The sequence below is a fragment of the Hyaena hyaena genome, unplaced genomic scaffold (assembly GCF_003009895.1).
Source record: "Hyaena hyaena isolate Hyena2069 unplaced genomic scaffold, ASM300989v1 scaffold_770, whole genome shotgun sequence".
In the NCBI taxonomy this organism is placed as follows: domain Eukaryota; kingdom Metazoa; phylum Chordata; class Mammalia; order Carnivora; family Hyaenidae; genus Hyaena; species Hyaena hyaena.
Genome location: NW_024081405.1, coordinates 393,262 through 417,472, shown reverse-complemented (window position 1 = coordinate 417,472; position 24,211 = coordinate 393,262). Strand labels below are relative to the sequence as shown.

The window sequence follows — 24,211 nt, the reverse complement described above, 5'->3', positions numbered from 1 at the left end:
TTTAGTACATTTATTAAACGTATTGCATTATGCAATCATCACCAGAGTCCAGTTTTAGAATATTTTCATCACCCCAATAAAACCCCCACTGCCCTTTCGCAATTAATCCCTGTTCCCACTTCAGCCCTAGGAAACAAGTAATATATATTTTTTTTATCTCTACAGATTGGTCACTTCTGGACATTTCATATAAAATAAATCGTATAATATGTAGGGATTTTTTGGCTAAGCATAATGATTTTTAGGTTCATCTATGTATATACTATGTATCAGTAGTTTACTCCTTTTTATTGTTGAATATATGCCATTGTATCGCTATTACCACCCTTTGTGTATCTACTCAGCAGTTGATGGATATATGTCACTGCTTTTGTTTGTTTGGATTGGTTTTGATCTTGGTTTGGTTTAGTTTTATTTAAGTATAGTTGACCTGCTGCTTTCCTTTGGCTTTGACCTTTGTGCCTGAATGTCAGAGCATAGACTGACAATTTTCTGTCTGTGCTATCTATGTGCCTACTGACAACTTTAGACAGTAAGGCGTATTCTTTTTCTCTAGAGGGTGTGAAGCGAGGCTTTGCCAATTTTGTGTGTCTGTGTGTGAAGGATAAAGTGCTTTCTCGGTGACTGGTAAGGATAAAGGCAGTATAATTAGACCCAGTCACTAGTCCAGTGCATCATAAGTACTCCAAACCATACGCCACTTTGACAGGATGCATGCCCGCCACACTCCACAAAAAATGTACTCACACAGTCTCAGATTGTTGCCACTACAAAACAACAGTCCCACAAAACAAAAACAATGACAATGATGACACCACAGTAAACCTCCCAGGAAATAACAAGAAGGATGATGCTCTTCTGGGGGACATCCTGTGAGGAAAATGACATCAAAGTATCAAATGCCGAAATGAGAATAAAAATGTTACCCTGGGGGTGTCTGGGTGACTCAGTGGGTTAAACATCCAACTCTTGATTTCAATTCGGGTTATGGTTTGTGAGTTTGAGCCCCACATGGGGCTCTGCACTCACACTGTGGAGACTGCGTGGGATTCTCTCTCTCTCCCTCTCTCTGCCCCTTCCCCTCTTGTGCTCTCATTCTCTCTCTCAATAAATAAATAAATAAATAAACTTTAAAAAAAGATTTAAAAAAAGAATTTAGAAAACCAATTTTATCCTGATGTAAATATTATCCACATGCCCCAATCCCCATGATAATAAACAACCCACTCAGAATATACTCTGAGAACTGTATGTAACAGCATAAATGGTCTACTTGAAGGTTAGGAATTATTGTAAAATGAATACATGTCCAAAGAAGTGATTTAATCTTGTATTTTTTAGTTTCTTCTTTTTAAAAACTTTTACTTTTTTAATATGCAAAAGTAGACAAGACAATGTTCAAAAGAAACGCAACTAGCCATAACACAGGCCCCCAAACCATCAACCCAAAGCCTATCTGCCCCATCCATAAATTAAATCTGCCCCTCCTCCTATTATCTCATAGCAAATCTCAAGTATCATATAATTTTATCCATAAATATTTCATCATGCAACTCTACAAGAGAAGTCTTTAGTTAATAATGTAACTACAATACCATGATCACATCTAAAACATTTTAACAATAGTTGCTTAATACAAAAGTTCCCATCATTGTTCCTGTGACTTGAATTTATAACTTCAAGTAATAAGCCCAGATGGCGAAACAACCTCTGTCAGATAAGGACTCGGGGAAGAGAGGTTCCGTGCGAGTCCTGATAGGACACACACGGCAGCATTTCTTCTCACTGCCAAGTGATCCCGTTAGGCTGGGGTTTAAGGAACTGAAAGAAATTCAAAAATAAGCTCAGAAAACGTATGCCATATGGACGCTAAAGGATTACTTTCCCCCTTTGATTATGAAATGACTAACTATTTTCAGCTAAAATGTGTGGGATCTGTTTCAAAAAATGGAATATCTTTTCCTCACTGAGCATATTGATTAGAGACATAATCTAGACTGTCTGGGAATAGTTTCTCTGTAGCTGAACAAATCACACCCTTCAATGCACTGTTTAATTTTAGATACATCTTGTCACATTTATTTAAATGTTTTGGCTCTGGATTTTTTTCCCCTTTTGGTGTGCCTGATGTCCACATTTATAATTTAGCTGTCATCTTTCTCAAAAGGCAATAGAAAAAGCAATTCCAGGTTTTGTCACATACAAGTGGTGTGAACGTATACAAGTTACTTAACCTCTCTGAGCAAGAATTATTTTTCATTTGTTGACTAATGAGGATTTGTGAAGATCAAATGAGATAATGGATTTACCACTGTGCCTGCATGTACTAGATAATCAAAAAATCATAGCTATCATTAATGAAAGAGGAATTTTCTACAAGAGAAACATATAATTTATCAAAAGTTCCCCCCAAATAGTTTTTGCATCGTCATTTATTACTTCTTATCTATTTCTCACCTAAACCATAAGCTATTATGCATGGATCAGTTATCTAAGGAATAATGTTCCTTCTGTCACTGCCTTGACTGTAAACAAGTACTTAGAGTAACATAACTGTAATGAATAGATACTCTTTAAAAATTTTTTTTTAATGTTTACTTATATTGTTTTTGAGAGAGAGACCGAGTGTGAGCAGGGGTGGAGCAGAAAGAGGGAGACACAGAATCAGAAGCAGCCTCCAGGGTCTCTAAGCTGTCAGCACAGAGCCCGACGCGGGACTCATGACATCATGAGCTGAGCCGAAGTCGGATGCTTAATCGACTGAGCCACCCAGGCACCCCACAAATAGACACTCTTAGGTCATTCTATTGTGAACCTTTTTTTTTTTTTTTTTTTTTAATAAATCAGGTCTATAACCAACCATTCTACACACTCTATCTTTTCAGAATAAAATGTCAAACTTTCTGTTTAAAACTAATAGAAAAAATAATGAGAAAAAACAAATCAAAACAAAACCTTCATTCTCTATTTTAGTAATAATACAAAAAAATCCAAGTCATTAGGCTCTATTTCACACCTGACTCTGCCTGAGGTAAGAATATGGAGAATACAGAAAACTTCCATTTTTATTCTTCCATTTGTAGGCATACATGAAATAATTTATAGTAGAATATTAATGAAATAGGATGCTAGTTCAGCAAACAAATCTATTGATGCTCAATGTATAGTTTATTAAAATCTATATTAAATATTTTAGTCAATTTTCTCTGCCTTTACAAGTAAGTTTAAACATGCTGTGAGTAATGGATTCTGTGACTGATAGTTCAAGTTCCTGCCATACCTTACAGTTAGCAATAAATTTTCATTATGTAGTTCTACAAAAATGAAGAGTGTGATAAATCAGCCAAAATATGTCCTGACCTTAACACAGTTTCTGGTACTACTCTCTAGTGAATTACTTCTCTTTCCCAAAAGGGGACACACCACCATAATTCCAGCTCACTGTGAGCTCTGGCTCATTTTTTTGAAGTTTTATTACAATGTGTCATGAGTATTCGTGAAACGTGTCTTGAAATATCCTTTGAGAGGTCAGATTCAAGAGCACTACTGTGGTCAATCACCCAGAAGGACAGCTACATACAAAGTCGAAAGCAATTTCCCACTTGCCTTGGCAACTGGCTACAAGGTGAGCTGCGGGCAGAGTAGCTGGCCATCTTTCCTTGCCATTCAAAAAGCTACCGAAGCCTACTCCAGACTCAGTTCCACATAGATGCTGGTCTACAAAATCCCTGCTCTCAGGGTGAAGGCACAGTAAATAAGAGATTAGAGTAATCAGTGTTAGTTACTCATTAATTATTTATCCAGAACCCACTATACACCAGATGCTCTGTTAGGCACTAAGGATACAACAGCAAGTGAGATAGGCAAAAGTATTTTAATGTGCTGTGATGTACACAGGATGCCATGGAGGCCCAGATAAAGAAAATATAAGTTCGCAGACAGACCAGAAGTTAGGGAAAGCTTTTCAGAGGAGGTGATACTTCAGCAAAGTTTGGAGAGACAAAGAACAAAGATGTTAGATAAAGGAGGCATTCTCGGCACAATATAGGAGGTGTGAAGCAGAAGGATGTATTTGGGAAACTACTGGTAGGTTAATAAAGCTACTGTTTTATCTGAAAACTGTAGAATGTCATTGAAAGATCTGAAGCAGAGTGTTAGTGATTGTATTTACATTTAGTGTTTATTCAGCCTGCAGTACAGACAATGGACTGCAGTGGGGATAGAGAGACCAATTAAGCAGGTATTGTTATAATCCTCACTGCAAAGTAGGAAGGGAATAGATAACGTTTCTCATACTATAGAACTTTGCAGCTGATTAGGATAGGAAAAGGTGGAATGAGAGGGGACTAGGAGACTTCCAGATCTCTAGCTGTAAAGGCAACTGCTTGAGTTATTGATACTAATGAAAACTCTTCATTGATTAAACATTGAAGAGCCTTTATGGTGCATTCAAGAAGCCTAAGATTAGATCACCTTCCCAGCCACTCTGGACCCAACATGGGTCTCTGAGTTAAAGAAGGTGAGTTATGGGGTGCCTGGGTGGCTCAGTCGGTTAAGCGTCCGACTTTGGTTCAGGTCATGATCTCACTGTTCGTGGGTTCGAGCCCCGCGTCGAGCCCCGCGTCGAGCCCCGCGTCGAGCCCCGCGTCGAGCCCCGCGTCGAGCTCTGTGCTGACAGCTCAGAGCCTGGAGTCTGCTTCAGATTCTGTGTCTTCCTCTCTCTCTGACGCTCCCCTGCTCACACACAGTCTCTCTCTGTCTCTCTCTCAGAAATAAATTTTTTTAAAAAAAACATTAAAAATAAAGGTGAGTTATTCCTGGGGCTCCTGGGTGGCTCAGTCAGTTAAGCCTCTGACTTGGGCTCAGGTCATGAACTCACTGTTCATGGGGTCAGGCCTCCTCTGTGCTGAAAGCTCAGAGCCTCAAGCCTACTCCGGATTCTGTGTCTCCCTCTCTGTGTGCCCCTCCCCCAGTTGTGCTCTGTTTCTCTCTCTCTCAAAAATAAATAAACATTAAAAAAATTTTTTTTCAAAAAGAAGACAAATTATTCCTGAAACAATGAGTAATTGTTAGCTTTGAGGAGGACTTTGATGACTAAGAATGAACCGTTTTCAATATGGTTTAAGGGTTAGTTATTATCTTCATTTTGGTGACATAACCTGCAGAAGGAATTGAAAATTCCCTTATGAGTTCTGCAGTTCTGATTAAGTCTTGTACATTAGAAAAATTAATTTGGAGGCATTTATATATAACTGGAACTATAAAGAACTTCTGACCATGTAACATTAGTTTATTAAATCAGATATTAACTATTTTTCTAACAGTGTCTGAAAAAACTGCCCTAAATTGTGACGAATACCTTACTGTAATTTTATTGTTACTAAATATAAAATTTTGTCTTTTTCCATTTGGGGGAACATTTTAAAGATAATTTGTTGTATATACCTTATTATTACCTAATTAATGGTCGTCATTTTCTCATGGACTCTTGGAATAGCTTGCAAATTGATTTCTCAGCACAATTTCAACCCCCTCCACTTTACTCTGGTCTATCCCACTTTATTTTTTTTTTATTTTTATTTTTTTTATTTTATTTTTTTAAAATTTTTTATTTATTATTTCTAGGAGAGAGAAAGAGTGAGCAGGGGAGGGTCAGAGAGAGAGGGCGATACAGATTCTGAAATAGACCCCAGGCTCTGAGCTGGCAGTCAGCACAGAGCCCGACGCGGGGCTTGAACCCACGAACCGCGAGGTCATGAGTAAGCGAAAGTCGGACGCTTAACCGACTAAGCCACCCAGGCGCCCCTGGTCTATCCCACTTTAAAGATTTTCTTTTTGGGGGCCTCTGAGTGGCTCAGTCGTTAAGCATCTGACTTTGGCTCGGGTCAAAATTTCACAGTTCATGAGTCTGAGTCCCCACATCTGGTGATCTTGGGCCCCACTTCAAGTGAGCCCCACTTCTCTCTCTCTCTTTCTCTCTCTCTTATTCTCCCTCTGCCCCTCCTGGGACTCACTCTCTCCCCCTTGCACTTTTGCGCCCTCTCACTTTCTCTCTCTCAAAAAACAAAAACAAAAATAAAACAACAACAACAACAAAAAAAAAACCCAAGATTTTAGATGTGGTTCAGTTGGTTAAGCATCCAAAATTTTCGGCTCTGATGTTGAGGCTCCTTAGTTTGAGCTACACATCGGGCTCTGTGCTGACAGCTCAGAGCCTGGAGCCTGCTTCAGATTCTATGTCGCCTTCTCTCTCTCCCCCTCCACAGCTTGTGTTCTGTCTCTCTCTGTCTCAAAAATAAATAAAAAAAATTTAAAAACCTCAAGATTTAATTTTTAAAAGTTTTTCTAAGTAATCTCCATACCCAACGTGGGGCTCAAATTTACAACCCCAAGATTAGGAGTCAAATGTTCTAGAGGCTGAGCCAGCCATGTGCCCCAGTCTACCCCAGTTTAAAAGAAGTGAACACAGGTGCACCTGGGTGGCTCAGTCTGTTAAGTGTCCAACTCTTGATTTGGGCTCAGGTCATGACCTCATGGTTTGTGGGTTCGAGCCCCATGTCACGCTCTACACTGATAGCATGGATCCTGCTTGGGGTTCTCTAGCTCTCTCTCTGCCCCTCCCCTACTTGCATGAGGTCTCTCAAAATAAACCTTAAAAAAAATTAGAGAAGGGGTGCCTGGATGGCTCAGTCAGTTAAGCATCCGAGTTTGGCTCAAATCATGACCTCACAGTTCAGTTTGTGAGTTTGAGTCCCACATAGGGCTCTAGGCTCACAGCCTGGAGACTGCTTCAGGTCCTGTCTCCCTCTGCCTGTGCCCCTCCCCTGTGTTCACTCTTTCTCTCAAAAATAAACATTAAAAAATAATAATAAAAATAAAAGAAGTGAACGCAAAGTGATAAAACTGAATACAAATATGACATTGTCTTTCCCTTCCTCAACGTATTTTGAGTGGGGACTAATAACTATAGCATAATGTCCAAACTCCCCAGCATATCAGTAAGGGGCTTAATGATTTGGACCCACCACTTTTTGCCCATTGACACCTACCCCTCTAGCTTTCCCAAATTTCTTACAAACTCATGCCACATGCAGTTGTCTCAACCTGTAATGCCCTTCCTGTAGCTCAACTGGAACACTGCCACTAGGCTTCTAAAGTTCATGTACTGTCCCACTTCCCTTGGAAAAATTTCAAGGTGTTCCCCGGTCTCTGCCTTTAAAGCACCATGTTCATCCAAGCATGCGCTTTTATCAATAGTTTTAAAAGTCTGCAAATGTGGCTAGTAATATTGTTTTATATTTGTACTTCCAGTGCTTAAGAGAGCATCAGCTTGAATCCAAAAATGGATGAATGGATACCTCCCTGAAGCTGTTCCCACCTTCTGTAGGCAATTGATTGGTTTCCTTCTTCCATTCTCTAATACTGTCTATATATTTCTAGAATAGTATTTATTACTTTATATGTCTATCTCTCCAATATAGTCTGTGAGTAGATACCATTCTTTCCTATTCTTGTAATTTCTGCATCTAGCATATAATATGCCCTGAAAAACTTGAAAGCATGCTTCTCAGACTTGTGGGTGGTACTATATTTTATGTGTCGAATGCCAGACTTTTGATTCAAAAAGGCCTGGGTTTTTGTTTATTCATGATATGGAAAGGCTGGAAAGACGGACCCAAACAAGCCAAATTAAATTTTGCAGAAAGAGGTATAAAGCTCCAAGTTTTGGTACACATTAGGTTTTTATTTGCAAGGTCAGAGAGAACTGAATCAATAGTATGACATGACTGAAAATAAAACACAGAAACACATGCTATGAATTAATAAAACACAGAAGCTGGAGCAAGAGAGTTGTGCCTTGTACTATGAACTCTTCAGATGTATAATTTATGGGGCATATTCACAAAATAGGAAAATTCCAGAATTGGGTATATGGGCTCATAAGTAGCCTGACAACTACAAAAATAGGAATAGTCAGAAGAATAGGAATGCCTGGCTTGGGAAAAAGAAGCAAAGAGAGCAAGGGAGACAGGCTATGTGGTGTCAGTTCAAGGGTTCCAGATCCCATTCAACCTACTTTTTTTTTATTATTAGGTCTATATATGTGCCTCACTTTACAAATTTCCTCATTTGTAAATTACCTGAAATCACTCAGCTAACAGAGCTAGGGCTGAACTCCGATCCAGTATACTGAGCTGCTGGAGGAGTTGGGTGTCTTTAAAATGTTTACCTGTATAGCATTTTCCTTTTTTTTTAAACCCCTAGTTGTATTACCAAATGCATCAGTACCTCATAGATTGCAACTAGTCATGAGCCTTCTGTTCATCACTGGAAGCATTTGGGGAGAAAACTCATCACAGATGGATCGGAGAGTCTTGTATTTGGTTCGAGTTTAGACTTGAAAACCTAAGTTATTTCATACACTAATACTTCAAAATTCTCTGATAGAACAACTACTTGAATTAATGCATAACTACTTTATAATGATGCAGTGCAGTTTGAGCTCAGGAGTCTGACTGTCTGATTTGAATTCCTGCTCTGCCACCTGCCAGCGAAGAGGCCTTGGGCACATTTTTAGCCTCTCTTGTCCTCGGTATCCTCATTTGTAAAAGGGATAAATAATATTTAACTCATAAAGTTGTTGTGAGTGCAAAGACCTAGCAAACAGAACTCAACAAACATGAGTCTAGCTGTGTGTATGGTATCGAAAGAGATTGTCAAAGGAGAGGGTATGCAGTAAGAAGAGTCTAAGGGCAGAACCATGGAGAACACCAACATTTAGCTGGCGTACTGGGTTGAATAGTATTCCTCCACAAACTCTTGTTCCCTGGAAACCTTATTTGGAATTAGGGTCTTTGCTGATATAACCAAGTTAAATTGGGTTAGGATTAGCACCCAAATCCAATGACTGGTATTCCTATAAGAGGGAAATCTGGACGCAGAGAGATACACGGAAGGAAAATGATAGGAAAACATGGGGACAGGACTGTCATATGAAGACCAGAGACACAGGGAAGGCCAGGTGGCCATACACCCAAGGACTGTAGGCAACCACCAGAAGCCAGAAAGAGGCAAAGAATGATCCTCTCCAAGAGCCTTCAGAGAGCATGACCTTGCCAACACCTTCATCTAGGATTTCTAGCTTCCAGAACTGCAAGAATAAATGTCTCCTGTTTTAGGCCACGCAGTTTGTCCCACTTCGTTATGACATCCCTAGGAAACGAATACAGTTGGTGAACAGTCATGGAAAACACAGGATGGGTGAGAACACTTCATGGTTTCAAAACTGTTTCATAAATATATCTCAACAGATCTTCACAAATACCTTGTGAAGTAGCAGTAAAGTTTACAGGTTAGAAAACAGATCATCAGAAGGATTAGAAATTATATAGAAGGTGGCAGAAGAAACAGAATTTCATCCCGAGTGAAGCATCCTCTTCACTCTGACCCTGTGAAGCCAAATGCTTCATCCTTTCCCAGCCTTTTTGAAGCTTCCTTCCCTATCACAATTCCAACGTCATCCTCTGCCCCCTGGCAATCTGCTTTCAGGAGGATCACTGGGCAGTGAATTCTACATGAATTACATCGTCTAACCTTTTGCATTGTACAGCCTTAACCCTTAAAAGGGAAACACCTCCATGTTATACAATTCCAACTGTGTGCCCGTACTGGCACAGAAAGATTGACCAACTTTCCTCGGATTACACAGCTCCTCAGTTTTTGAGTAAACAGAAACCCTCGGTTCAATGTTCCTTCATTAAACTACCCTGTCTGTCCCTGCATAGAGATTCGTAGATACTACTTTCCTTGCTTTATTTCGGATTAAAATGAACACTTTCAGCGGAATGACTACCAAAAAGATTTTAAGTTACTTAATCTCTTTGAGCTTCAGTTGGCACAGGTAAGAAGATAACACTGATTCTCATTATTTTCTGCGAAGCATAAACGATAGGCAAAACACCTGGCTCAACAAATTTTGCCCCAAGACAGCACAAATCAAGGTTTTGGGTTTGTTGTTTTTTCCTGTGCTCATCCGCCGGCACCTAGAGACCAGCGACGCCCCCCAGCTCGGCAGCGGAGCCTGGGAAGCCTCCGCCCCGGGCGCTATTTGAGGGCGTGGCCGGTGGGAAGGACCCCGTTCCCTCCGCCCCCCTCGGGGTGCCCGGCGCGCCTGATCGCTTCGGCATTTTGCTCATCCCGCTCCCCGGTCCGCGGCCGCCCGTGTTTCTTCTAACTTAGTACCGGAGACGGGGACGGATTGGAGGATTTGAATCCGACGTGGAGTGAGGCACAGCCCGGGACAGCCCGGGCCCGGAGCGCCGCGGCCACTCGAGGTCCCCGCCGTCGCCACGCCTGCGCATTGTCGCTTCGGTCCCGCCCCTCCGAGAGCCGGAGCTGGTCGGTCTTGGGGCTGTGCTCTCCTCGGGACTGTTCTCCTTATTACCATGCCTCTGTATGAAGGCCTGGGGAGCGGCGGGGAGAAAACGGCAGTCGTGATAGACCTAGGAGAGGCTTTTACCAAGTGAGTGGCGGCGGCGCTGGCTGCGGTCGTCCCCGGGGGAGGGCGGGTGGTCGAGGATCGGCCCGAGTCCTCCCAGGCTCGCAGGGCAGGTCGCCGGGTCTCCACTTTTCCCTCCCGCACCTCCGCGAGGGACGACGGCCCGTATTACTTATTTTCAACATGGGGGATGCGAATCCCGAGGATGCGGTTCTGACTCTTAGGCCCAGGAAGGTTCGGGAGAATTGTCTTCCCGCTGGTGTCTTGCATGCAGGGGATGACAGCGATGGCTTAGACCCTTATCCCGGTCTTGTTTGCTTGGGAAGGTAGCAGCCGAACTGTAACGTAGACATTTATTGAATGGAGCGGCTGTTGGTACTGGAAATTCAAGTACAAGACAGAGTCATCGTTCCCTAAGAGTAGGGAGTCAAGTTAGAGAGACTGCACACATAAACAAAGAGGTGAAACCCTGTAGGTAAGACTCGAGATCGTTTGTTGCACCGTCCCCCTCACCGCCCTCCCGACTCCAAAGTCTTAGATTAGGAAATTTGACCTGTATAAAGGTAATTTGTAAACACTAGAGTGTTAAGTTTTCAATCTTTTGGATAGCGCAGATCCCTTTGACGACAGAAAGGAAACCACAGACCTACAAACCTTAAAATATTTGCATACGGTTTCAGAGCTTGTCCACCATCACAGTGGTCCTTGGACTTCAGGTTGAGAGCCCTTGTACTAGGTTCAAGAGAGGAAAGTAACAGCCAGAATTGCCTCATACAGATATTTGAAGTAGAAACATCTGAAAATCTTCATATATATCTGAACATTGCCAAATCTATAGCAGGTGTTTAATAATTGTTGAGTAAGTGGTCAGAACTGCCTATTTAAGAATTAGACCTCAGGTGTTCCAGAACTGGATTAAACAGTTATCGGTCCATGACATTTTTAGTGTTCTATGCAAGATCTTTATTTATGTTTTCTTATTTTTTTACAAAAACTTAACATTTATTATTGAGAGAGAGAGACAGAGCATGAGCATGGGAGGGGTAGAGAGAGGGGGAGACAGAATCTGAAGCAGGCTCCAGGCTCTGAGCTGTCAGCACAGAGCCCTACGCGGGACTCGAACCCACAAAAGGGGAGATCATGACCTGAGTCAAAGTCAGACGCTCAACTGACTGAGCCACCCAGGCATCCCTATGTTTTCTTATTTTAAAGGTTTTAACAGCATAATAAATACTAAATACCTTGAGGCTGACACCCACAGATAATTACTCTGGCTATGAAGAAATGAGAAGCAGAAAGCTACTATACAGGAAGGTGATAATTGACAAAGACAACAGGAGGGTGATAAGGTGAATTTCTGAAGTAAAAGAAAGGAATTGAAATCAACCAGTGGGTTGTTGCATCCTGGGGAATTTGAGGAGTACTGGTGTAAGTAAACATGATGTGACTAGTAGAAGACAGAAAGAACTATTTGGGGATAGAGCAGTACTGAAAACTAGATGGGACAAGAAGAGATAATGTTAAAACTAAACGTACATGGTAATAATTTTTAGCAGCATTTTTGAAAAAGCTTTGTTATACTAACATGAAACATACATGAAAATACCTAAGAACTCAGGAGAATCTTTTTTTTTAATTAAAAAAATTTTTTTTTTAAATTTTAAGATGAAATAGGGGCTCCTGGGTGCCACAGTCGGTTAAGAATCCGAATTCAGCTCAGGTCATGATCTCACAGTTCATGGGTTTGAGCCCCACATCTGGCTTGTGCTGACAGCTCAGAGCCTGGAGTCTGCTTTGGATTCTTTATCTCCCAAATCTCTCTCTGCCCTACCCTGCTTGCGTTTTGTCTCTCAAAAATAAATATAAATAAATAAATGATAAGAGAATGAAATATACAGTTTTAAAATAACAGTGAAGATTATAATAATACGGGCAGAAGCTTATTGTATGAGTTCATGATGTGTGCGCAGTGTGATTATGTCAGATATGCATAGTGTAAAAAAAGTAGACCAGAGGCGCCTGGGTGGCTCTGTTAGTTTAGCATTCAACTTCAGCTCAGGTCATGATCTCGCAGTTTGTGTGTTCAAGCCCTGCGTCGGACTCTGTGCTGACAGCTCAGAGTCTGGAGCCTGCTTCAGATTCTGTCTCCCTCTCTCTGCCCCTCCCTGCCCCTCACTTTCTCTTTCTCTCTCTCAAAAATAAACAAACATTAAAAACATTAAAAAAAAAAATAGACCAAAAGCAAACACATCAGTATGGAATCTAATAATATTAGAATGATGGAATTATGAGTAACTCATAATTATAACACTGGATTTCTACTATATTATGTGATTTCATTCACACATTATGTGATTTCATTCACACATAATGTGGTAGAAATCCAGGGCTATAAAGATATGCCGCCTGAAACTAAGGTAAAATTTATTTTTTAAAAAAAGTTTGTTTATTTATTTTGAGAGAGATCAGGGGAAGGGCAGAGAGAGGGAGAATCCCAAGGAGGCTCCATGCGGTGAGCATGAACTATGAACTAATGATCTGAGCTGAAATCATGAGTTAGATGTTTAACTGACTGAACCACCTAGACACCCTAGGTAAAATTTAAAACTAAAAAAAAGTACATACTGATCTGAAAATCTGAAATAGTATGTATACTGGTTTACAGTATCACTAATTTGAAACATATTTTTACCTGTAATACACAGTAATGGATTGGATGGTATTAATTTCTTCTCAGTTTCTTTGTCCCTATGAATTCATCAGAGATGTTTCCATATGTTTTTTGTGACCACTGCTTTGAAACAAAGGCAGAAAAACTTGTTTCTGTAACAAACACACAGAAAGAATGTTACAATAAGTTGAATGTTTCAATTTTCTATATATTTGCAGGTGTGGATTTGCTGGAGAAACTGGTCCAAGATGCATAATTCCTAGTGTGGTAAAAAAAGCTGGCTTGCCTAAGGTATTTTTTTTCAACAATTTAGCAAAACAAATGCTATATTGTAAAATATTTTTAATGTTTTTATTTTCTATTTATTTTTATTTCTGAGAGAGAGACAGACAGACAGACAGCATGAGCAGGGAAGGGTCAGAGAGAGAGAGAGACACAAAATCAGAAACAGGCTCCAGGCTCTGAGCTAGCTGTCAGCACAGAGCCTGACGCGGGGCTCAAACCCACAAACCATGAGATCATGACCTGAGATGAAGTCAGATGCTTAACCAACTGAGCCACCCAGGCGCCCCTGTAAAATATTTTTAAAAAATGCTTATTGGGGTGCCTGGGTGGCTCAGTCGAGTAAGTATCTGACTTTGGCTCAGGTCATGATCTCATGGGTCATGAGTTCAAGCCCCACATCGGGCTCTGTGCTGGCAGCCTGGAGCCTGCTTCAGATTCTGTGTCTCCCTTTCTCTTTGCTCCTCCCCTGATCACTCTCTCTCTCTCTCTCTTTCTCTCAAAAATAAACGAACATTAACATTTTTTAAAAAATTTAAAAATGTTTATTATTTTGAGAGAGAGAGTCAGAGAACCCGCACACCTGAGCAGGGAGGGACAGAGAGAGAGAGGAAGAGTGAGAATCCCAGAATCCCAAGTAGGTTTTGCCCTGTAAGCACAGAACCCAATGTGGGACATGATCTCACAAACCATGATGAGATCATGACCTGAGTTGAAATCAAGAGTTGGATGCTTACCCAAACCGACTGAGTCACCCATGTGCCCCTGTAAAGTATTTTTTAATGTGACTTCAAGTAAGATTGAGTAGAACAGGGGCGCCTGGGTGGCTTAGTTGGTTAAGCGTCTGACTTTCGCTTAGGTCATGATCTCATGGTTCGTAGGTTCAAGCCCCGTGTCGAGCTCTATGCTAACTGCCAGCTCGGAACCTGGAGCCTGTTTCGGAGTCTGTATCACCCTCTCTCTGACCTTCCCCTGCTCATGCTGTCTCTCTCTCTCTCTCTTTCTCTCCTAGAAATAAATAAAAAAATATTAAAAAAAAAAAAAGATTGAGTAGAACAGTGCTAAATATATAACTTATGACTGTATTCCAAGAAAAATTTTTTGAATCTTTATTTCATTTTAAAAGTTTCCTTCCAAAGCTAATTTGACAGATTAGGAATTATGGAACAAGAGGAAGAATAATTTTGCCTGCCATAGAATACACCCATTAAAGTCAAATACAGATGCTCCTGCCCTAACTTAATATTTGCATTCCTGAAAAACTTCCCTTTGATCACAAATGGGAAAAACAGGGCTGAGGCAGACCATATAAAACCCATGTAACTTTGCAAAATAATAATTGATCCCTCAAGAAAAAATTGGAACAGCTTTGACTTGCAACTGAGAGTGGCTGGAGGCTCTCTCAGAGATATTAAAAATAAAATGAAATGATGGCTTGAAAATGTTGGTCAGTGGGTGTTCAGAAAGTGCATATGGAAGGGAGTTGTAAGCCTATGGGGCTGTTATTAAGGTGGAATCAAGAGGAAATGCAGCCCAATAAAGAGTCATGAAAGGGTCTGCTCGGGAAAGGGAGCTCCGGTACAGAAAATCATTTAAGCTTTGGAAAAATAGATCTGAAAGGATGCCTGCCTGTGTGGTTACTGAGGCGACAACTCTCTTGATAAAACTTAATAACTGTTATCATAATTCTAGCTCCTCTTGCCTAACATGAACTAGTAGCAATCATAATACAAATTGCATGTTATGCAGACATTATTCCCTTATTCAACAATGGGATATGATCATATTTGGTTTTATAAAAGCACATATTGTAGCAGAATAGGTTAGTACATTAATTTGTATTTGGTATTGAGATGCATCATTAAGATCAATATGAAATACATTGATTCAGAAGGCTTTTTAATTATGCTTGATTAGGGAATCAATTTATTGATCGCAAAATTTTCTGCAAATCCTTGGATAAGCGTTAATATAATAGATACTTGTGGTGTGGTATTCAAAATGTCATGGAAGTTCCTTTCTATTCACTTTTTATGTTGTTTTGCTTTATAATAATTGATTTTAATGTGATACTTGATAAGTTACTAGATAGATTCCTGACTGGACTGAGAACTTTAACATTCTCATTGACACTTTTCTTACTGCTCTCAGCTTTTTTTTTTTTTTTTTTTTTGTTTGTTTATGAGAGAGAGAGAGAACACAAGTGGGGAAGGGGCAGAGAGAGGGGGAACAGAGGATCTAAAGCAGTGAGCCTGATGTGGGGCTCAAACTTGCAAATCGTGCAATCATGACCCAAGCCGAAGTCTGACACTCAACCGAGCCACCCAGGCACCCCAGTGCTTTCAGCTTTTATCTTCATCAAAAGACAAATCTCTGTGAATATTAATCTCTAATGAGCCATACACGGTTTCGAACCTTTTTTAAGCTACATAAAATCATGAAATTAGCTGGGCTAATGGTCTTGTCATTAAAAGAGTAAATAGAGGTCTGCCAGTGATACATCAGTGTACTTAACAGCTTCCTGAGGATCTTAATTGAAGCCATTGTTATGTATTGGTGTTGACTCAGCACTCACGGTTTGGGAGTATTTGCCTGTACTGTTTTAGTGCTAATATTGTATGTTCTCATGCTTACCACACATATTTATGAGCATGTACTTTGTGCCTGGTATGTGTTAATTAAGGGAGGATGTATCATAGACCAGAAACAGTTCTTGGCTCTTAGACTGGGTGGTCTAATGGGAAGGTAGACATTTTACAAGTAATTAAGTGAGGTGATGTTAAAAAACGGGAAAGTGTCAGTGCTTTGAGAGCGACTTGCAGGGACTGGACCAAGTCTGGAGTGTCTGAGGAAGCTTTTGATACTTTTTAATCAGTGCTGATTTCTGTCAGTCCTGGCAAAATGGTAAGTCCATACAGAGGACAAATGCAAGTGAGCATAGCTCTTTGCTTGTGAACGCATACTTTTATCCCTGCACACCAAAAGTTCTGCCTTCTTAGATGGGCCAGTTCTTAAAGATTCCTAATTTAAGTGATTAATTTATATTTAATGTTTGCATTTACTCTCAATATAATACTTTTGATTTATTATAGGAAAATGCATTAGAATAAATAAGCATATTTTAATTTGAGATTATTTGGTTATTATAAGTTAATAAATGATTTTAATTTTTTTTAGCCTATCAAAGTTGTTCAGTATAATATCAATACAGAAGAATTGTATTCCTACCTAAAGGAATTCATCCACATACTGTATTTCAGGTAAGATGTAGTTGTATTTTTTTCCCCCAGCTTTTGTGATTAGATTTTCCTAATACCATAGTGATATTTGGTTGTGTTACATCTGGTGCAAAAAAGAGTTGGCTTCCATTACCATTTTTACTTGTTTATTTTCAAGCTTTTCCAATATATATTTGAAGACTAGATAATTGGCAAGCGTAAGGAGATACTGAAAACAAATGTTCATTTATAAAAGAGGTTGGATAATTAAAGTATTATATATCCATATAGTGAAACACTTTATAGACATTAAAAAAGATTTCTGTATTTATATGTAGTAATACAAAAGGTGTCTTAGATATGTTGATATTTGAAAAAAGCAAGTCGCAAAACAACATCTATGGAATAAATACTTCTGTTAAAATACATGCAAACACATAGACAATAAATGAATGTATACAGACTGCTCTAAGTGGTGGTTTCTGGGTAGTGGAAGTATAAAGTATTTCTACTTTCCAAATTAAAAACTTCTATTTTATTTGGAGTTTTATGAGCATATATTACTTTTGTAACCTAAAAAAAGAAAAAAAATCTTTTTAGCGGTTCAAGTGTGTATTCAGACTAGGCTGTAACTTTTGTTTTCTGGGATGATTGCATTAATAGATATAAAGATCCTGACACAGTGCACAGCATGTATTAAGAGATCAGGAATGTTATCTTTGCTAGGTAATAAAATGAAGATGTCTTTCTGTTCTTAACAAACTTCCATCATGTGCCAAAATAAATACAAAATTTTAATTACTTTTATAAATAAAAACTGTTACCTTCCAGGCATCTATTGGTGAATCCTAGAGACCGCCGAGTTGTGGTTATCGAGTCGGTATTATGTCCTTCCCACTTCAGAGAGACCCTCACTCGTGTTCTTTTCAAGTATTTTGAGGTACCTAATTTTCATGTTGTTTCTTTTTAATTTTTTAAATGTTTATTTTGAGAGAGTGTGTGTGCAGGGGAGGGGCAGAGAGAGAGGGAGACACAGAATCCGAAGCAGGCTCCGTGCCCTGAGCTGTCAACACAGAGCCCAACACAGGGCTTGAACCCGCAAACTGTGATATCATGACCTGAGCCAAAGTTGGATGCTTAACTGACTGAGCCACTCAGGCACCCCTGTTGTTTTTTGTATGTACTAAAGCTTAAACTGAAAGATCCTCATTTAATTTCCTGCATTGTATATACTACACAATCCATTTGAGAAACCAGATGAGAGTACACTCAAGTCACTTCAAATTGACCATTTATTTTCTTTTCTTTGTATGGTTATTTCACATGTAATCAGTATTTCATCTAATACTTAGATAACTGAAGATTTCTTCTTCTTGATATTTGTTTTTAATATAGGTTTTTATGTTAGGGGACTTTTTTAGAATTAAAACATAAATTCTTTACTGTAGAACTTATGATGTGTTTTATCAAGGTCTTTCCAGTTTCCATTATTATGCTGACTGCTGTAAATTCTTCAGTTCTTTCATAATAGCCTTTAAGTTCCTATTATATAAAAAAAGATTCTTATTATTATCAAATATTCAAATAATGTCTCCCTTACAGTAAGTGTGCAGTGCTAGGAATGACTCTCAATCTTGACATGTGATAATATTACTTACAGCTTTCATTTTATAGAAGTCAAGATTATTTAAAAACCAAAATTATGGTTAAAGATGATTACATTTCATAGTAGGCCAGAATCCTTATTACTCAGTTTTTTGAAAATTTTACGTTAGACTTTTAGGCTTTTCAACAAGGGAAACTAGAAGATAGTAGAAAAACATGTATAATGTGTGAGAAATTGGGGGTGCCTGAGTAGCTCAGTAAGTTGAACATTGGACTCTTGATTTTGGCTCAAATCACAATTCCAGGGTCGTGGGATTGAGTCCAGTGTTGGGCTCTGTACTGAGCACAGAGCCTGCTTAAGATTCTGTCTTTGCCACTCTCCCCTGCTTGCACTCTCTCTCTCTAAAAATTAAAAGAAAAAAGAAATTAAGCATGTAAAAATGTATTTTTCATATATTCTAGTGAGCTCAAAATATATCAAAAATCGCAATCCTTTATCAGTAAAGGACAGTTCATATTTCTAAGTTATAGCTTAGTAAGACAGGCAGAGAGAAATAGGTTACGTATCCTCCTGTGCTTACTGATGTCATAAACTTAGGGATTTGGTTTGCCATATAGAAAACAAAGCAGGAAGCAGCATCAGCAATTAAATAAATAAAAACAGATGAGTCTCTATATTTATATTTAGAGCTTTAGGTGTGTTTGTGTTGGTATCCTTATCTTGTATGTGGCTGGAAATCTGCTGTATCTACTTAGATAAGAGAAATACAGCCATTTTTTTTTTTTTTTTTAGCATTTGGTTATGAGGACTTTCATATTTTGATTGAACATTTACCTAATATTTGAAGTATCACCAGATCTGGCAAATTCTCACTGAAAAATGTCACACAGAGCAAAGAATTTTTCTAGATCTTAAATTTAATTTTAACTGCTATATTATGTTTTAGAAATAGAGTTCAGGGGCGTCCGGGTGGTTCAGTCAGTTAAGTGTCCAACTCTTGATTTCAGCTCAGGTCATGGTCTCATGGTTCATGAACTTGATCCCTGTGGCAGGCTCTGTACTGACAGAAAGAGAGAGAGTGAAATTTTTTAGAAAATAAATAAAAATAGAATTCATATTACAAACTTTGTGAATAAAGATAATCAGCAATTTTTTTCTTGGGGTGCCTGGGTGGCTCAGCCAGTTAAGTGTCCGACTTTGGCTCGAATCATGATTTCACTGCTTGGGAGTTTGAACCCCATGTCAGGCTCTGTGCTGACAGCTCAGACGGAGCCTGGAGCTTACTTCAGATTCTGTCTCCATCTCTCTGCACCTCCTCATGCTCTGTCTCTCTGTATCTCTCCCTCTCTCAAATATAAAATTAAACATAAAAATAAGTTAAATTAAAAAAATTAAAAAGAATCTTTTTCTTGATTTTTCATTTTGATAGCAGAGGCATCTCTTTATTTTTTAAATTTAGCATCTTCCTTCATATTTATGTTTCTGTACGTCTTCTTTATCCCTTTGATTTTTCCCTCCAAAAGAGAGGGAGCAGGAATCAATAAAAATGCTTCATAATTGTCATTTGGAATAAAAACAACTTAGAGGATTTAAGGAGTGTTTTTATTTATTAAGGTATAGTTTGATGATTGTGTAAATTCAGACAAATCAACAAACTAGCCATAAAATGGTTGAAGAGCTATCATTAATATGTTATTACTGTGAATTTTTTCAGGTATATTTGAAATATAAGAGAAACACCTTTAACTCCTAATACTTGAGGTTTTGTTGTTGTAATTGTTATTCTGGGTTTGCCCTTTCCCAGGTTCCATCTGTCCTGCTTGCCCCAAGTCATCTAATGGCTCTTCTGACACTTGGAATAAACTCAGCCATGGTCCTGGATTGTGGATATCGGGAGAGCCTGGTGTTACCTGTATCTTTTTCGTCAAGCAGCTTATTTCACAGCTTTTACTTTACTTTAACATAATTGGGCTTCTTACGAGTGGTGTTTTGGGTTACCATATACAAATACGAATTCCCACATGGAAAAATGTCACAGGATTGTGATGAGACTTAAATTTTATCGAAATTACCATTATGACTTGGTCCCAGTATATACTCCAGAGATCAGACCTCTTGAATATCATGTTCAGTTTTTAAGAGGAACATCAGCTAATTAGGATGTGTCATAGGACTTCACTATCTTAGTCAAGTTCTGAGAAAAGATCATACAAAGAGTAATTTGAGAAACTGAAATGAGAAAGTTAAATCAAGAAAAAAACATGAAATCTGCCTTCAGATAGCTGAAGGACTTACTCTGAGGAAATGAGTACGTTTTCTTCTGTTTCTATTTCTAGAAACTATTACAGAGGCAGTAGCACATAGGGTTTATGATTTTGGGTTTGGAATCAAATTCGTAAGTGGTAAATCTTAGCTGTGCTTCTTACTAGTTATATGATGTTAGTCAGGTAATCTCTTTGGGCCTTAGTTCTCTTCTCTATGAGATGAGAATTAAAATATTTCCACCTTACGGAGGGGTACTGTGTGACTTGAATGGGATAATGTATGTGAAGTATTTAGCATACGATCTGGCATGTAATCACTTGCTCCTCAAATGCTCTAGTTTTTGTATCAGTCACCATTGGGAGGAATTTCTTAGTAATTCAAGCTGTCCCAGAATGGAACCAGAGACTGAATACACTGGTGCATTCCTTGTCATTAGAAGCATGTAAGCAGAGTATAGGCAAAGGTTGTTAGAAATGTCACAGTGCGCATGGCTCCATTGAAATGGAGGTTGAAGTACATAAATCCATGATTCTTGGGCAGTTTTGAGATCTACATATGTATTTATTAGAAGAAATACTTGTGGGCGTGAAATCAAGAATCAGTAGCTCCTAAAGAACTAAATTAGGTAGTATCTTTCTATTTATCTTTTTCTAATTAAAAAAATTTTTTTAAGTTTATTTATTTTGAGAGAGAGAGAATATGCACAAGACGGAGAAGGGAGAGAGGGAATCCTAGGCAGGCTCCACACTGTCAGTGCAGAATCCATTGTGGGGCGTGGCGCTCAAACACATGAACTATGAGATCATGACCTGAGCTGAAACCAAGAGTCAGTTGCTTAACTAAGCCACCGAGGCACCTTGGTAAGAGCTTTTTAAATATAAGGTATTTTGTGTTTAAATCTTGTAACAACCCTGCAACGTAAGTATTTTACTTATTACATAAATGAGAAGATGCAAAGTTGGGATAGATAGTTGACTGCAGGTCATATAAGCATATCGCTAAGGTATATAACCCATGTTTATTTCCAAAGCCAGTGCTCTTACCAATATACTCTTTTCTTTTTTGTAAATATTATACTTACAGACATGAGCAAAAACAATATGGAAAATAAGGTAGCAAATCTTCAGTACAGTATTGTCCATTCTCCTCTCAGCTCTAATAGGAATACAATGTGAGACATATATGTAATTTAAAACTTTTCTAATAGCGGGGCACCTGGGTGGCTTAGTCGGTTAAGCGTCCGACTTTCACTTAGGTCATGATATCGCGGTTCGTGGATTCAAGCCCTGCGTCGGGCTCTGTGCTGACTGCCAGCTCAGAGCCTGGAGCCTATTTCAGAGTCTGTCTCCCTCTCTCTCTGACCTTCCCCTGCTCGCTCTGTCTCTCTCTCTTCTAGAAATAAATAAAAATATTTAAAAATAAAATAAAACTTTTCTAATAGCTACATTTTTAAAAGTGCAAGTGAAAGATGAAGTTACTGTATTTTATTTAACCCAATATATTCAAAATATTAGTTCCACATAAACTAAAAATTCTAATGAGACATTTTATAGGGCTTTTTGTATGTGTGTGTTACGTCTTCTAAATTTGGTATTGAGTGTGTTCTTACAGCACATCTCATTCATACTGGCCGCATTTCAAGTGCTCCGTAGCCACATGTGGCCAGGCCAGTACTTACTATATTGAACACCTCAGTTGTAACTAATGAATTCTGTGAGAGCGTGTGTGTGTGTGTGTTTGTGTGTGTGTGTTTAACCTTTGTCTTTGGAGAAAAATATGAAAAAAGACTGATTTTTTTGTAGATCTTTTAAAAATATTGAGAACCTATTACCAAAGCTGACTTAATATGCAGAAGGTAAGGAAAATACCAAGGAAACCACGTCTGATCTCCTAAAATGGTTACATCCTTGACTACCCTATAGATATATGAAGGGATCCCAGTACTGAATTGTTGGGGAGCACTCCCTCTAGGAGGAAAAGCTCTTCACAAGTAAGTTTCTTGGGATTTAGCACATTTGCTTCACCTGTACCACAGTATTTTGACAGTGATCAATAGAAGGTAGATAAACATTTAATGTTATTCATTCCCTTCTCAGCCTTTAATGGATTTACCTTTTAAGGATAAAACCACTTTTGTGTAAAGCATTATAACTACTGTGATGTAGTAAAAGTATTAAATAAGAGAAGATATCAAGTGCAATATTTTAATTCCAGTAACTTTTTTGTTTTTTAACCTTCAGAGAGTTGGAAAGTCAACTCCTGGAACAATGTACTGTTGACACAGGTGCTGCTAAAGAACAGAGCCTTCCCTCCGTGATGGGTAAAACCATTTTCAACTATTTAAGACTGGTTTACATTCCCTTTTCATTCTTTAACTCCTATTGTTTTTTTTTTTTTAACCCCATTGTATAGTTACTCTCTTTTCCCTCACATCACTCTGATGACATTGCTCCAATTATAAGGTTATTCTTAACCTCTTAATCACCAAGTCCAAGAATTTAATTTTAGTCATACTTTCTAGAACTTGGGGCATTGTGGATTATCATACACTCGTTTTTTTTGGGGGGGGAGAGGGGCAGAGAGACAAGTTGGGGGGGAGAGAGAAAGAGAGAGAGAGAGAGAAACAGAAACCCAAGCAGGCTTCATGCCGCTGGCACAGAGTTGACATGGGGCTCGAACTCATGAACCGCAAGATCATGACCGAAGCCAAAACCGAGTCAGCCTCCCAACCACCTGAGCCACCCAGGTGCTCCTGTCATATACTCTTGTTATTATTACTTCCCTTGGTGTTCAGGACTCTCTTCCTTTAGATGTTCTGTTATTTCTCCAGGTGTTCCTTGGTTTCCCCTATTTTTGTTTTCTCTACTGGTATTTCCCTAGGGATCTGTTTTCTTATTCCTTTTTTTTTCCCTACTGGTTTTTAGCAGTGATTTCATCTATTTCCATTAACTTCAGCTACATCAATATGCTGTTGATTCTCAAATGTATCATTGGGCCTGACCTTTCTAACTTTCCAACTGATTATTAGATGTAAACTAGGCATGTTTAGGTACCTAGCATTTAAGACCTTCCAAAGGTGAACAAATTATCTCTTCTTCCAAATTCATTTCAACCAATTGTTATCAGATAAAGATGACATCTTCCTTATCTCCCATTTTAGAAAACTGGGAGTTAAAAATCCTTTCAGTTCTCCCTCAGAAATCTCTTTTTAATCTCCTATCTTTTTCTCTATCATATATATCACTGAACATCTGAAAACAGATTGTAAAGTAGACCCTCGTTGTTCCTTGCGTGGTTTATTTCAGGAGACAATTCTCTGAACCGATTTGGTCTATTTTATACTGTTACCAGGAGTAACTTCCACAGTACAAATCTGATTACACTGCTCTTTGGCTTGAGGGTTTCTGTCGACTCCATGGCTTAAAATCCAAATTATTTATTTGATACACACGTTTCTTCCGAGGCTGACTTTCTGCCTTGTAGCCCTGACTATTCAACTTAACCCTGTGTAGCTTATTTCAGCTACAGTAAATTTCATAGTTTTCTAGGCACCACTGGTTCTTCCATGAACCTGAGCCTTCATACCTGGATGTTGTTTGCCTGGTTGGGTTTTTCGATCTCTCTACATGACTCAGCTGGAGTGTCATTTTATTGTGAAGCCTTTCGCATTT

The 24,211-nt window shown here is 38.9% G+C and overlaps 1 protein-coding gene across 1 annotated transcript in view; it reads left to right on the top strand.

The window, feature by feature from the left end:
- Window positions 1-10,359: 10,359 nt before the first annotated feature.
- Window positions 10,360-24,211, top strand: part of ACTR10 (actin related protein 10) — a 28,119-nt gene continuing 14,267 nt past the window's right edge. Inside the window, exons 1-7 of the mRNA XM_039218694.1 lie at window positions 10,360-10,522; window positions 13,388-13,460; window positions 16,629-16,711; window positions 17,501-17,609; window positions 20,080-20,187; window positions 22,463-22,530; window positions 22,781-22,860. Coding sequence (XP_039074625.1) covers window positions 10,446-10,522; window positions 13,388-13,460; window positions 16,629-16,711; window positions 17,501-17,609; window positions 20,080-20,187; window positions 22,463-22,530; window positions 22,781-22,860 — 598 coding nt within the window. The 5' untranslated portion in view covers window positions 10,360-10,445. The remainder of the gene's footprint in view (window positions 10,523-13,387; window positions 13,461-16,628; window positions 16,712-17,500; window positions 17,610-20,079; window positions 20,188-22,462; window positions 22,531-22,780; window positions 22,861-24,211) is intronic.